Source organism: Rhynchophorus ferrugineus, unplaced genomic scaffold (assembly GCF_030347505.1).
Source record: "Rhynchophorus ferrugineus isolate W39M unplaced genomic scaffold, kcgeb_rfMv2 rfM1, whole genome shotgun sequence".
Classification (NCBI taxonomy): Eukaryota; Metazoa; Arthropoda; class Insecta; order Coleoptera; family Curculionidae; genus Rhynchophorus; species Rhynchophorus ferrugineus.
This window is the reverse complement of record NW_027472580.1, coordinates 58,154,093-58,170,771: the sequence shown is the minus strand read 5'-3', so window position 1 is coordinate 58,170,771 and position 16,679 is coordinate 58,154,093. Positions and strand designations below refer to the sequence as shown.

The 16,679-nt window shown below is 29.7% G+C and overlaps 1 protein-coding gene and 1 non-coding gene across 2 annotated transcripts; one reads left to right on the top strand and one right to left on the bottom strand.

Moving 5' to 3' along the window:
• Positions 1 to 3,287: 3,287 nt before the first annotated feature.
• On the bottom strand, positions 3,288 to 8,407 carry Adk2 (Adenosine kinase 2). Its single transcript, XM_076408486.1, has 7 exons — positions 8,254 to 8,407; positions 7,949 to 8,127; positions 7,749 to 7,887; positions 7,423 to 7,591; positions 6,982 to 7,152; positions 5,031 to 5,265; positions 3,288 to 4,316 (listed from the first exon to the last, which is right to left on the bottom strand). The coding sequence occupies exons 1-7, from the start codon at positions 8,271 to 8,273 to the stop codon at positions 4,180 to 4,182; spliced, it is 1,050 nt and encodes a 349-aa protein (XP_076264601.1). The 5' UTR covers positions 8,274 to 8,407; the 3' UTR covers positions 3,288 to 4,179.
• A 209-nt stretch (positions 8,408 to 8,616) lies between these two features.
• On the top strand, positions 8,617 to 8,688 carry TRNAE-UUC (transfer RNA glutamic acid (anticodon UUC)). The gene has a single exon. It is a non-coding gene; the product is annotated as a tRNA-Glu (tRNA).
• Positions 8,689 to 16,679: the final 7,991 nt, after the last annotated feature.

Here is a 16,679-nt window from a genome sequence, read left to right as displayed (position 1 = left end):
AATCCGAAAAAACTTTTAAATTCGTCATAAAAGGACTACATCACGCAACGGATACAAACACAATTAAAACAGCCCTAGCTGAACAAGGTCACGGAGTTGTAAATATACATAATATAAAACGTCGTGCAACAAAGGAGCCACTACGAAGGTTTTATATTGATTTGAAGTCCAAAGAAAATAATAAACATGTTTACGAGATTAAGTATTTTGACCACAATGTCATTAAATGTGAGCCACCAAATACAAAAAGAATCATCCCACAATGCGCTAGATGCCAAGCATACGGGCATACCAAAACATACTGTCGCAAGTTGTATAGATGCGTGAAATGCACAGGAGAGCATGCGACCAATAATTGCACACGCAAAACACGTGACGACAAAGTAAAATGCGTCAACTGTGACGATGACCATCCTGCAAATTATAGGGGATGCCTAGTCCATAAAGCGTTGTAACAAAAACTGTATCCAGCACTGAGAGAAAAAAAAACTTACAACCACCAAAACAGCCCTTACCATCTAGCTTGCCTAAAGCACCAATACAACATCCTCACATCTCATACGCACACGCAATAACCAACAGTCAAACCCATCCTAATACGCAGACTGAACCTTTAAGTACTATTAGTAAATTAGAGAAAATGATGGGAAAACTTATGGAACAAATGAGTACAATGATGAATTTACTCACCATCGTCGTTACCAAGCTAGCCTAATGGCTGATAGCCACTACAGAAAAACAAAATAGCGGCCTGGAATGCCAATGGACTCCAGCAACATGCCAGGGAGCTTAAAATGTTTTTATATGAACAAAATATTGATATCATGATGTTATCCGAAACACATTTCACGGATAGAAATTATTTACGGATTCCGAAATACAAGCTGTATCACACAAAACACCCAGATGATAAAGCACATGGAGGAACATCTATAAATATCCGTGAAAACATAAGACACTATGAAAGAGAGAAATTTAGCGAGGAATATTTACAAGCCACCAGTGTAACTATTGAAGAAGTGCATGGGCCATTAACAATTAGTGCTATATATTGTCCACCTAAATACAACAACAAGGCAGAACAATACCACGGTTTCTTTAACACGCTAATAGATTAAAGCAATAGATTCATTGCCGGAGGAGACTACAATGCAAAACATGTTATGTGGGGTTCTAGACTAATAACCCCAAAAGGCAGATAATTGGTCAAAGCAATGAAGGCACATAATTTACAGCATATTTCTACTGGTGAGCCAACATATTGGCCGTCAGATAGAAATAAAATTCCCGATACCATAGACTTTTGTGTTACAAAAAATATTGATACCAAAACATGCAAAGCTGAATCATGTTTCGATGATTCGAATCATGATCACTCACCAGTTATTATAACAGTGAACTCAAATATTCTCAACAAATCAAAATCACCTTCTTTGCATAACACTAAAACCAACTGGCCATTATTTATAGAAAAATTAGACAGTTTGTTATCACTAAATTTACCTTTCAAAACAGAAGAAGAAGCAGAAATAGCAGCAAAAAATATAACAAAAACTATACAAAAGGCCGCATGGTACGCGACACCTAATAGAGTGACATATCAAAAATTTAATTATACTTATATTTCATCTACAATTAAACAAAAAATTGCTGAAAAGAGAAAACTGCGAAAAACCTGACAACAAATCAGAACAGAAGAAAACAAGAGAAAATCAACAAGGCCACAAAAGAGCTGAAAGAGCTAATAAATAAGGAACAAAATCAAGGAATTAAAAAGTATTTAGAAAACTTAACGCCATCTGATGCAACGGGATATTCTCTGTGGAAAGTAACAAAAAAGATTAAAAAACCTCTACAATATAATCTATCATCTGAAATATCCGCAACAGAAGAAAATAACATAATTGACTTTCTTAACAGTCCGTTTCAAATGGATCTGCCACATAAGAAATTTACTGTTAAAGAAGTGAAAAAAAAACTAGTTAAAGAAATTAATGATAAAAAAGCTCCTGGTTTTGACCTAATTACTGGAAGAATCTTGAAAGAGCTCTCAGGAATGTGCATCAAATTAATAACATACATATTTAATGCCAGGATAAGATTTAATTATTTTCCTAGAACTTGGAAAGCGGCTCAAATCACTATGATCCTTAAACCTTGGAAAAAATCAGAAGACGTCTCCTCTTATCGGCCTGTTACCCATATGACATTCACCCTTTGCAGAAGAACATGTTTCTCAGTAAAATTGAATAGTCATGATCTTCCGCAAGCAGACAGCGTAAAATATCTGGGAATAAATTTTGGTCGACGTCTGACTTGGAAAAATATATAGTGACAAAATGCAAACAGCTTGGGCTTAAACTAAACCAAATGTATTGGCTGCATAAATTAATATTTAGGCTCATTTGGACCTACGATATTGAACTGTGGGGTACAACTAGCAAATCTAACATAGATATCCTCCAGAGGTTCCAGAATAAAGTGTTGCGAGTCATAGTCGATGCCCCATATTACATGTCCAACAAACTGATTCAACGCGATAGCCACATAGAACCCATAACGAGTGTGATTCGAAGTGCTAGTGCGAAGTACTCTGAAACTAGTGCATCTTAATGCACTCGCCAAACAGTTAAATGTGCGCGATGACAGTGAAATGTGTAGGCTCAAACGCAAACTCAGGTTTTTCGCAGTTTTCTCTTTTCAGCAATACTCTACGGATACTCTACCGCTATTTCATTTAATTTCAAGTTACGGTCATTCAAAATCATTTTGAGGATTTTTTTAATGTTTTCGTCGGTAACAACCTTTTTTGGGCGCCTACTGCGTTCACCGTATTCAGTGCTCATTTCACCACGTCTAAACTTAGCATACCAATCCTTGATGGTTGATCTTCCTGGGGCAGTGTCGGGAAACTCGACATCAAGCCGTTATTGTTTCAACTGTATTCTTTCCCTTCAAGAAGCAATATTTTATCAACACGCGAAATTCCTTTTTATCAATTTTTTTCACAGAAACAAAAGTTGCTTCACTCAAAATAATTCACAAACTAATGATGCGACAGCTGTCAAATTTTTACACGCATCTTTTGAGGGTTAGGATTAACTAAAAAAACATATGGATTTAATTCGAGTAGCACCATCTATGTGTTAGGCCTGGGACTTTCGTAGGCCTGGGCCTGCGTAAATTTTCGCTAAGTCAACTAATATACTGAAATATTATATCTGATATCACATGGGTGAAATTATATGCAAATGTGTTTTACCAAGTAAGGTAACAAAAAGAAAGGGTTGATTTCAACAATTTATTTAACAATTCTAAAAGTATAAAAAGTAATTCTTTTACATATACAATAATTTTCTACATTATTGAATTTTGTTATCAAGTTATGAAAGTTAAAATGTAATTGTTTTATAGAATATTAAGTATATTTAAGTATATAAGCCAGGTAGGATTTTGTCAAGCTATTAAATAAAATTATCTGAAACATTATTAACAGCCTACATAAAAATAAATAAACTGATATATAACTTGATATCGTACTGTTATTGTTGTTAATAATTCCGATTTACCCTTATATTAACATAAAAATAATTACAATTAAGTATCATATAATTATTTATACAGTTAATTTAAAACATAAACAGCCACAGAAAAGTATTAATACATTATTATGTATACCTGTATTGTAAATTATTGGACTACCTTTAAATGTGTAATACTTTTCAGTTTTAGATAAATCCCAGATGCCCATTAACTAACTAATAAAATTACTTATTGTCTACTTTAAAATTGATATTACATTAACACCCCGGTATATATGTCTTTTCTCTGATATCACTCAATTTTTCTTATTCTCTATTTGTATAATTTTTTTTAATATTAAGGTTATAATATTTATATAAAATACAATGAATGTTGTTTATCAATAATGTTGTTTGGCACTATGAAAATAAACAATTTATACCCGTTTCTATTAGTTTCCCCGATTGTCTTATTTTTATATTGATCATGCATATACCCTGTAATAAACTAAGTAAAAGTAGAGAATGAAACTTGAAGTCATTCCTGTAACGGTCGTCTATTCAAATGTTATATAATTGGTTTTATTGCTACTTAATCAATTAACAGTCGTTTAGCCGAGGTGTGGAAAATATCAAACGATTAATTATGATGTAAATGCTAAGCAGATGCATCAAATTCTGCTTTTCCTTGAAAAGTACAACCACTGTTTTGTACTATTTGTCTTGCTGCCCATATACCACATTTTACACAAGTTTCCAGTTCTTTTCCCTGAATATATTGCGATAAAAAGCCTCCTGAAAAAGTATAATTTTCTTTCAAAAAACACTTAATTCACATTAAATATATACACAAATAATATTGTTGGATGAACAATCTATCCACTAGGCAAACTGGGTTTGCTATGATTTCTATTATACAACTACTATATAATAGAGAAATCATTTATTGATTATTAACAGTATCAATTATATAAAGAAATATACTATATTTCTATATATACTGATACATAGAAAATCACTTTGGTAACGGGCCTATTTTACGAATACGGATCTAATCTAATTGTTATTCTAAAATCTATATCTATATCAGACTAGTGGTAGTATAAATATTTTTCTGCAAATAAAGTGTCTCAAAAGCAAACTTATAGTGCATTGATGAAACATTATATATTTCTTTATAATATCAACTATAGTTTCAACTTGGCGAATTCTTAGGACCTCTATGGGAATATCTATGCACTTGCGTGCTTACGACTTGAAACGTTTAGATCGTCATAAATAGATTAATTAACAATCTCCTCGTTTCCTGTATAGTTTCGTTCGAAAATCCCTCCATAGCGACGGACTTTCCTAGAGTTAGGCTACCGATTGACAACCGTCCTTTGTGTTCGATACGCCCATATGCAAAACCAATATAAATTTTATTTTGAGATACTTTATCTGTCACTGTCATATTATGCTTAACTGATTGGCGAATCTAATGTGATATTAATACTTTATTGTTCATACCTGCAAAAGCATCGCCAGCGCCATTTGTATCAATTAATTGGTCTGGTGGTACTTCTTGAATTTGAAATTCGGTAATCACACCGTCCTTAACTAAAATAACAGGATCTACGCCTTGAGTCAAAACGACAATTCTAGTACGTTTTTCATTTTGTTTTGGTAATTGACTTAGTTTCAAAGCTATTTCCTTCATATCTTTTGTGCCAAAGTTTTGTTCTTGAGAAAACATTTCTGCTTCCTAAAACATAATGTATTCAGTAAAATATCTAGAAAAGATGCAATCATTAAGAAGCTATTTTTGGGTAAAATTTGAATCAAGTATAGTATTTAGTTTAAATTCACATTAAACGACAAATATTAAATATGAATTTATGATATTCGATAATAAAAATATTGATTATTAGAAACAAAAAAGAAACAATTTCCTCAGGAATCTCTAAGGAGACACTGTGATTGCTCATTACCGTGGAGTAACAAAATATCATTTTATTTTATACATGATGCGCGTTATCCAATACAATGAGTGCCTTGGTCGCATTATAAAAAGTATCAGTTTACTTAACTGAACTTTTTTTCGGATGCAGTCTCTTTTTAGCTATTTCTTCAGTGGGCTTGCTAGTCTTCTCAATATCCACATCCTCACTTATCATATCAAATCAAACTTTCATTGTCAGTGATCAACAAAAGATCATTTTGATGACTACTAAAACCTTGAAATACTTAATGTCTATTTTATAATACATTCTAAATATAAAGGTAGCTTACTCAGTCAAAAGTTATTACATTTTCAAAATAGAATTTCAGAAGATTATTTTCGTCATATTTTATTTCCGAAAAGGGAGAAACGCAATGCAGGCTCATTGAAAATTGTGTGGTGTTTATGGTGATGAGTACTTAAATGAACGCGGATGTTAGAATTGTGTGTTTGTTTTTTCCTTAAATTTCGTTGTTCAAGCAATGATCAAGCCCACTTTCACCGGTCAATCTTTGAAAATTCATCGATTACATTTTTTGAACTATTTATAAAAGAACGGATATTAAAAGCCGATACTTGAGTATCGCATGAATTGACAGTGAAACATTGAATGAACCGAGTCTCCATTTTTGAACCGCTGCTTATGATTACAGGCGATTAAAAGTAAATCATGTACGATAATAATGATCGAAAAAAAATCGTTGATGATCATCACAAGTTAGGAGAGACGTTACTATCGCCATAATGAATAAATTAAATAATTCGTGTGTGAAATAAAAGTCGATTCTCTTTTTTGTTACCCATATGTGCAACTTCTTAATAATACTCTAATCTCTCTATATAAAAATCAATTAAAAAATGCTTGCACAAAATTAAAATATATAATTATATAAATAAACCTTTATATATATAAAACCCTTTTCAAATATAACACAATGATTTTTTAGGCAAGGTTGTTACCATAAAATTGTTTATTTTGTGGTTGTTACATTATCAGTTGTTAAGGTTATTTAAATTTAACCATTGACGTAAGAATACCAAATTCTCTCAGCATATTCGAAAAAAAATGTGATGATTTTTCTATTCAATCACTAATATTGGCAACGTTATATATAAAAAATGTTGTAAATATTTTAAACATTTTTAAAGATTGACAGACTTTAAAATAAACATAAAAATGAAATCAGAAAACCTATTATTCATAACATGAAAAGTATACACTTCCATACATAAATACAACGCTTGTTATCTGTGAAAAGAAATGACTAAAAATATATGTTATGAATACTGAATTAGTTGGCCTTTGATACATGAAAAACATATATTAGCGAACAATAAAAAATATTGTTATTACAAAATAAATTTACGTCTGATTAGTATAAATAAATTTTATAGAATGCTACCGCATAGGGTAATATTACAAAATAGAAATATTATGATTTAATATTTTAGTCAAAAATAATTAACTTTTTTTCTTACCTGTTCATTGCCAAAAAGAACATCAACATATGGTAAAACTTGCATCAAAGGTTCCTTGTATAACTGAGAAATAAAGGCCGCACTAAGATTTAAGGTAAAAGGTCTGTTATGACTTAAAGCTGTTTTAGCAACCTCTATTATTGAGGGTGGGCTAACAGTTAAAAAAAATCCCTGCAATCAAAATTATTGTAACTAATAAGATTCTGTTTTGAAAATAATTAAACAATTATAATTATAAATTATCACAAGATAAGTTTGGAAAAAAATATAACATTCTTTAATGAAACAAAAATATTTATATTCAACAAATAAAGTAGATTATTTTAATATGTACATTATGATAAATAATAACGGATTTATTTTAGAACCGGAATATCTTATCAGTTCTTACAAATAAAGATAAAATGTTTCATATATGGCGATTTTTAATTTAGTACTCACAGAAATGTAATAAAATTTAGCAGTATCAATTAACTTTTTATTTGCACTTTCTTTGATATGGTCAATTGTAAAACAATTTGCTGCTCCTAAGCTGGCACATAATGATCTATGATGGTCCACAATTAGAACTGCACATGTACCAGTGGTCTCATTTTCATGATACTGATATCTGAAAAATATAAATGGCTGTTTAAATTAAGCTATTAATCAGTTGCTATTCTAATGAATCATTAATTTATTTTCCCGGTATGTACATTTAAAAAACAATTTTAATCAATTAATAATCATTTACTTCAATTATATATACAGTTTTAAATAATTAATACCTTGCATTAACACCATCTGAAGTAGCTTTATCATACAGTATATCCGCAAATTTGTCTCTACCTACTGCACCGAAAAATGTTGTAACTTTGGGCTTATTAATTAGCCACTGGCAAACTCTTAATGCATTTTGCACACTACCTAAAATTAGGAAACATTTTTATAAATTTATGATATTTGGTTATAAAAAATATTAAGTTACCTCCAGCAATATATTCTGCATTAAAATTGTCTACCAATTCAGTATAGAGATCTTTATGTTTTTTTGGATCCGCTAATATAGCGTCATTTTCCTTTAAATCATACTTTGATAGGAATTCCTTACCAACTACTGAAGAAATATCGAGCAACGGATTTCCCATTCCCAAAAGGGTATTTTCACTGTAACATAATTAGGAGCGTTAATTCTACATAGCTTGTATATTTTAATAACAAATATTGGATATCTTTTAGAACTAATTATATATCAAAAAGTGTTTATAAATAATAATAAGATATAATACGTACCATAGAGCTTCTGATCCCATCTTAATATACAAAAAAGGGGTTCTTTAAAATAATTTGAAAAAAAATGTGGCTATTATAGGTTATGTAATCTCAATGTTTACTGTAGCAAATCATTTAAGCGACTGTCGAAATTAACTGTTGAAATTGTTCAAATGGGTTATCTTTTGGAAATGTTAATCTATTGTTTATTGTTTTGTAAAATTATAATATTGAATTATAAAATTATATTGGGAATTATTATTTTGAAGCGTAATTTATATAAAAAATAATTTGTTTATGAATAGAAATAGATATAACAATTTTATAATTTTCTATCATATTTTTTACATTATGTTTATATGTACAACAACAAGATATAACAGATCCGATATGGTCTAGTGGCTAGGATACCTGGCTTTCACCCAGGAGGCTCGGGTTCGATTCCCGGTATCGGAAAACTTTTTTAAATATTAAAACCATTGTTCATATTACAAATTACATTAATTTTACTGACTTGAATAAACTGACTCACTGATTGAAAAATACTTGTATACATTTCAAAATTAATTTTTATTAGTCTATATTAATAAGACGCATTAACAAGTAATATTATTTTGTAAAAAAACATACATTGAATTTGTATATAATTTCAAATTATTTATATAAATGTATTTACATTATAAATATCCATGAATACATATTTAGTACAAATATTCTGTTAAGATATAATTGGCTAAAATTACACGATTTGAAAATACTATTTTCACAATATTCCTATATTCATGTTTAATGCATATTACGTTTTATTTGGAGAAGGTAGTTGGTGAAGATATCAATATGTTTTAACGAATATGTGATTTAGGGATACAGAAAAAATATCGATATATCGTTGTATCGATATTAAAAAAATATATATCTATATTTTTGATATTTTTGGATAATTTTTCAGAATAAATTAAACTACAATTTTTAACAAACCTTTAAGATTGGTACTTAATTATTAAGGTTTATCAAAAATATTTTTTGCTAATATTTCACTATTTTTTTATTTTTTCTTAAAAATATTTATAAATTTTTTTTTAAAATAGCGCAATAAGCATAAAAAATATCCATATTTTTTTCCTCCGATGTATGGATATATCGATAATTTTAAAAAAAATATCGAATACGCTATATCGATATTTTTTTAAACATCAATATAACGAGATAACGATATTTTTTCGGTGGCCAACACCCCTAATTTGATTACCAGAATCAACATCTCATAAATTAAATTAATATAACTTAAATTATTGACTGAATGGTGAAGGTAATTTTATTGATTCATGATAGAAAATATATTCATCATTGTAATTGAAACGGTTGATTTACATTAACAATTCATTACAATTTTTGTGTTTCTAGTTACACTAAGATTAGTTAAAGAATATCCATATCCATATTTTTTTCCTCCGATGTATGGATATATCGATAATTTTAAAAAAATATCGAATACGCTATATCGATATTTTTTTAAACATCAATATAACGAGATAACGATATTTTTTCGGTGGCCAACACCCCTAATTTGATTACCAGAATCAACATCTCATAAATTAAATTAATATAACTTAAATTATTGACTGAATGGTGAAGGTAATTTTATTGATTCATGATAGAAAATATATTCATCATTGTAATTGAAACGGTTGATTTACATTAACAATTCATTACAATTTTTGTGTTTCTAGTTACACTAAGATTAGTTAAAGAATATGCCCATTCAGATAACATTTGTTGAAACATCAATCAACAAACAACAATCATTGTAAAATACTGAATGTTAAAAATGTTTTAAATGTGAACTAATTTAGTTTAAGTTTATAATTTTAATTCGAGAATATTTAAATTTTTACCCTATAGACTAAATTAATTATACTTGGCGATATGCTATAACACTGGATTATTGTTAATACATTATTAATAACATCAGTTTTGTTCTGCAATTTATTATACTAGTAACAGGTTAATTATGTAACATTATTTTGATTTCATAATAAGATTTTGAAATGGCACTTTTGTTATTTGTTTTTGTTCATGTTCTATTAGGTTGTTGAATAACTTCGCCGAAATTAAAAAAAAACGGATTTATACATTCTTTTATAATATGTTTCTATAGATATTAACAATTTATGGATCCATCAGTATTACAAGATATTTCTTACTCTCACTCGTTTGATGAATATTGGTTTTTATCAGAGTTCTTTAAAGTGTGAGAAACATCAGAAACCAATGAGAATTATGTAAATACTGATTTTTTTTTGGTAACAAAATTATTAACCTTTTCATTTTCAAAAATCTGACGGTAGCACTCCTTAGAGTCTTGTATTGATCTAGGATAATTGTAGTATGCCCAAGACTCATCCACAATATAAATAATCTTTTTAATTCTTTTAAAATAATATTAGAACATATTTACACTTCGTTGTTAAACTTTTTAATTCGTCTTCTTTGCAGCATTTCACTTAGTTATTACAAGACAATCTATTGAGGCCTTTCATTTATTTGACTTACTGGAAATTTTAATTAGATTGAAAATATCTTCAGTTTTATTTCAGTCGCCCTTCCAGACAATGTTACATTTGAATACCTTATCATGTAGATCGAAATAATGAATTCGTTCACTCATCTATGGTTAGGATTTCCTGTTTAAGTGTTTTCAGTGTTTCCTTTTTATGCCAATAAGATCATTGCTGAAGATCGGAGAAGCTTAACAAGCGGTTATAGATGTCAATAGTAATTGGGTGGATTGAAAATCACTTTCATCAAGATAATCTTTTTCAGTAATTCGTTGTCCAAAACCAAGGAATTCAAGAATAATTGGAAAATCTGATATATTTTTTTCAGCGGATGATACCATACCTAGCAGTATAACTCCTTTATTAAAAACATTGAGAACAATTGGGCTGGAAACAATAAAGGAAAAGTCTGAATTAACTGTCGATATGTCTTTTTAAAAATTTATCGCAGCGTTTTTCATGCGACCTGAAAAAGGATATTTGTAAACTTTTGAACGGTAATGTATATAGGTTGTAAGTTATTGTAAAAACAAATTGTAGGTCAGTCGGCAGCGACTAGTAACAATTTATTATACAAAAAATGTTAAATGTAAAATTATTATTCTTTGTAGAGAAATGTTAAAACCTTCAAATTTAACAGTTAGGTTAGGTTGTTTGACAGTTGTTTATATTTACATTTCGCATTGTTACTAATATCATGGATACTGCTGATCAAAATACATGTGTAGCGATCGCTACATATCTTTAGGTCACCACAAACGTTAAGTTATCAAACCAATCCTCTAATGCCTCTAAAGTTGGAAGGAACATATAGAAAAGAAACGCGACGAACATCAAGTTGACGAAAATGTATTGGTTATTTGGCCGAAACTCCTAGCTGTCAACTTACAACAAGCCTATTACATATCAGCAGACACTGAAACCAGTGTGAAGTTATGAAATTCAGATGTGGGGCTGTGCGAATGATTCCAATGTCCAATTGATTCAGAGATTCCAAAACAAGGTGCTGAAGCGTACTGTGAATGCGGCGTGGTATGTACGAGGTTTACGAACTCCATCGGGACCTAGAAATTGATATGGTACAATATCAGATTGCCGTAGATATGGCGATTACCACCAAAGAAGATTCGAGCACCACATCAATACAGAAACGTCTAGACTTTCAAATGTGCATAAAATCATTAGATGTCTCAAACGAAAAAAAAAACTGTTTGAATTGTAATATGTGTGAAATTATCATGGAAAATTAACCTGGAAAATTACCAAATAAAATAAAAGCCTATGCTCCAAAGTCACTGTAAAGTCTAGTAAAGAGCTAAGTAGACCAGTAAAGTCTAAGGTATTTGAAAAACTCCTATTGAAAAAGAAAAAACTGATTACAGAGAGAAAAAATCTAATACTACACATCAGTTTAGGTTTGTTAACAATCATTCGATGATTGACCAAGTACATAGAATAACAGATGTAATTGAAAAAGCCTATGAAGGTAAAAAGGTATATTCAGCTATAGTCTTAGAGGTAGGACAAGTCTTCGACAAGGTATGGCCTTTCGGCCTTGTTCATAAGATACAGAAAATGTTATTTTGTGTGTAAAACACACTGAGCTATTGAAATCTCACATTTCCGCCAGAACAGAATTAGAGCCAAACAAGAGGAAGCCTACTTTACAATAAAAGAAGCTAAAGCAGGCATACCACAAGAAAATGTATTGCGTCCAATTCTTAACCTGCTCTACACATGTGATATATCACATATGGAAAATATCACGATGGCTACATTTGCTGTTGACACTATAATTTTTGTTATCGGACACAATAGCGACAATAAGAAGTCATGCGAAAGTTACAGATACGACAGAAAAGACAATATAAATAATTGAACTCAACCTTGGAAAATAAAACATAACAAGAGTAAATCTGTGCATGTGAAGTTCATATATAATCAGACCGCACAAGCATTAATTACAATAAATAATACTCAGCATAATCACTTCATATAGCAACAACGCTAAGTATCTCGGAATGTCTAAAAAACAAGAGGAAAGTACTGGCAATAAAATGTAGAAAAGTAAATTGGTTAGTTGGAAGAAAATTACAATTATCAGTGCATAATGAATTGTTATTATACAAGCAAGTATTGAAACCTATAAGGATATAATTATGTTGTGCGAAAACGAATATAAATATAAAACAAGTTTTCAAGAAAAAAGTTTTGTATAATGTAACTTCTGTAGGTGCACCAATATAGACAGAATTTACGATTAGAACTGCAAGGAAACATGAGGACATACTTATTTTTTATGTTATTATTGTAGTAATACAACTTTTAGATTACACTAGAACAGAATCAATCATTCAAAAGAATTAAATCATTTGATCTTATGTAGTGTAGGTTTATTTACTAGAAAAAGGAGTGTTAATATATAAACATTATTACATTAGACATTAAGATGGCCGATGGGTCCTTCTAGATATACATCTAGATTTAAGTTACTGTAAAAACAATATGGGGTAGTCGGCAAGGACTAGTAACAATGTAATAAATAAATAAAAGAAACTGATATTTGTATTTTATATACAACATTAATTAAAATAATACATTTCTGTATACTAAAACATATTAAAATATATGCAAACTATCTCAAGAACTAACAGTAACTAATATTCTTTCAATAATCAACATATTATTGATTTTATTTGAGTATTATGTTTAAATTACTAGATTACTGAACATTATAACAAAGTCATAAACATTTTCAGAACTGTAACTTCAGAGTATCAAATATAAGTATACTTTTTATTAATTTCTTTACTTTTATGTTATGAATATAAATGTGGATAATGACTGTAGTAATTCATGTTTCTATATTAAAACAGAGAATATATGAATAAAACAATTTTGAAATTGGTATTTGATTGATTTGCTTGCAATTTATAAATGTTTATTAAAGGAATGTATTTATAATTATTAAATGGACTATTGATTTTTCAAAACTTAGAGAGACAGAAAACAGAGTAACGGATTACAACAGGCAAGTGACAATATAAATAATTAGACACAAGCTTGGAAAATAAAAATTAACGAAAGTAAATCTGTGCATGTGCAGTTCACCTACAATCAGACCGTACAAACACCAATAACATTAAATAATACTATCATTCCATACAGCAACAACGGTAAATATCTCGGAATGAATCGTGATGCAAAACTTCGCTGGATGGAACATATATAGAAGAAAAGAAAAGAACTGGAATTGAAATATAGGAAAATGTACTGGCTAATCATAATTATCAGTACATAATAAATTGTTATTATATAAGCAAATACTGAAACCTATAAGGACATATGGAGTTCAATTATGGGGATGTTTTTCAAAGAGTAACATAAACAAAATACAAATTTTTCAGAACAAAGTCCTGAGAGGTATTTTGGGTGCATCCAAATACTATAGGACTGATTACCTAAATCGAGACCTTCAGATACCCATAGTCAGTCAAGAAATCAAGAAAATTGTAAGGGGGTATGAGGAAAGACTCTATTCTCATGAGAATAGGACACATACTCAAAAAATCAAACCATCTGATCTTGTGTAGTGTTGTGTAGTGAGGTGCATATAATAAAAAATATCAGCAGTGTACCAGCAGCGTATCAGCATAAACATTATTTCACCAGAGACTGAGATAGGGCCGATGGGTCCTCCTAGTTATATACCTAGATTTAAGTATCATAAAGACAAATTGTAGGTTAGTCGGAAACTAGTAATAATGTTATAATTAAATAATAAAAAAATATAAAGTAAATAACCAAGATAGTTGATACAAGGTTCAAAGAGTAAAATGTCATGTAGTTAAAAATCTTATTATTATACATAAGTTGTTAAGCATATTAATATTTATTAATGCTTTAAAATGTTTGCAAATGTTAATAATTTATAATTTATTCTATTTGTAAAAATGTTCCATCTATGCATATTTTCATTAATTCACATAGGTAATCAAACAGCATTTATATTTTATCTATATTTACAGGATAATTAAATCTACAGGATGATTAATAGAATAATTTCTTTACTATTCGATCTCACCCTTGCAGATAAGCTCATATTTAATTTGCTTTTAATTAAGCCATAAACTTTTGTTCACTTTGTTCATGCTTTCTACCTTGTCTTATGTTCCATGTGAGAACTAACAATTTGCCAACACATAAGGAATTTATAGGAATAAATATGCAATATGAAGCTATATTATAATTGTTAATATTCTTTGGAAAGTTCAATTTAATTCTTTATGCAGCAGGCTTGGTGGCCCAGTGGTCGTAAATTTATGTTTGTGATTGTTTATTATTTGTGATTGTCCTAGGTAAGACTGCAAAATCCGACAAGGAAAATGATACAACGATCAGGGAAACACTAGTAAACGAGTAACATGGGGTCCAACATAATTATCGGTAGGATAAAGAAACATTGTAATCAATGAAGCAATTAGTAATGCAGACGAGTTCAGAAAATCAACCATGTGTTAGTTGCAAGGACCAGAGAAGTATTGAAAACTAGAAATAAGGAGTCCAACAGAATTACAGGTAGAATGAAAAGCTATGGAACCCAGTGAAGAATTTTTAATTTGTAAGGATGGAGAACAAAGTTACTTAGCAGAGTTTACTTACAAAATATTAGAATTTTGATATAAATATCAATACAATTGGGACTTAAGAAGAAGGATAAATCTTGTCCTATGAGCGTAGAAGCTAAAACAACCAGGAGCCCATTCTACTTTAAGGAGACAAGAACAAGTGCAATCGAAGAGTTAATTTATTCAGATATTTATAAGCTAGTAAACCCAATATCTAAAGATGGAGGAAGATATTTATAATAGGAAGGATAGAAAATACTAGATGATTTGTCCCATTTTACCAGAGTAAAAATCCTTAAGACAGAAAATGAAGCTGAAGAGAATTTCAAACAATACATTAATGAATTAGAAAGACAACATGGAGTAAAGTTATTTTGTAGGAAAAAGGGAATTCATTTAGAATATAGCAATAGCCCATTCACCGCAAAGTAATGGAAAAGCGGAAAGATTAAATATGACATTATTAATTAATTAAACTTAGTTCTGTATACGAACTAAACAAGATACCAACAATTAAATCGAGCATTGTATGGATTGAGAAATTCACCTAAAGGTTGGAATACAAAATGACATGAAGAGTGTATAGTGGATTTAATGGACAGTCTTTATGAAGTTAAACAGTTTATTGGAATGGAAAAAGAGGAAGATATTACACAAATTGAAATTAATATTAACACCAGCAAAAGTGGAAAATAATTTAGTTATAATTTAAAGGGTAATATATAGAAGATTAAAAGGCATATAAGTTTCGTTAGTTACAAGATCGCATCTAAGCAGATCAATTTGGTATGCCAATGGAAGTCAACTTCAGTATGGATAATAGTGAAAAAATAATTAAAGATATACCGTTTAGAAAATATATGGAGAGACCAATATAAGGTGAGCATAGAAAATTCCAAAGAAGAATCTGTGACTAAACCGATGCAGACAGTTTTGCAACAGGAAGAAGGAAACAAGAATGTGAGTGATGATGAAAAAAAAACATTTTCAAGAGCAGATAACAGACAGTGATGACGAACCTGATGAAAATGAACCTATTTTGTCTAAATTGGAGGAAACCAATTCTAGAAGAAAGGAAATTAGACGACCATGAGATATATGTCGCCTATTGTCTGCTTATTTCAACAAAAAGACTCCAACAGTTGAAGATGATATGTTTGCATTACAACAAGTCAATGATAAGAAAAAGTTAAATAAAGTAATGGATCAAGAACCTGACTATTTAACTTTATTCGAAGACGAAGAAGAAAGCCCTAAGCAA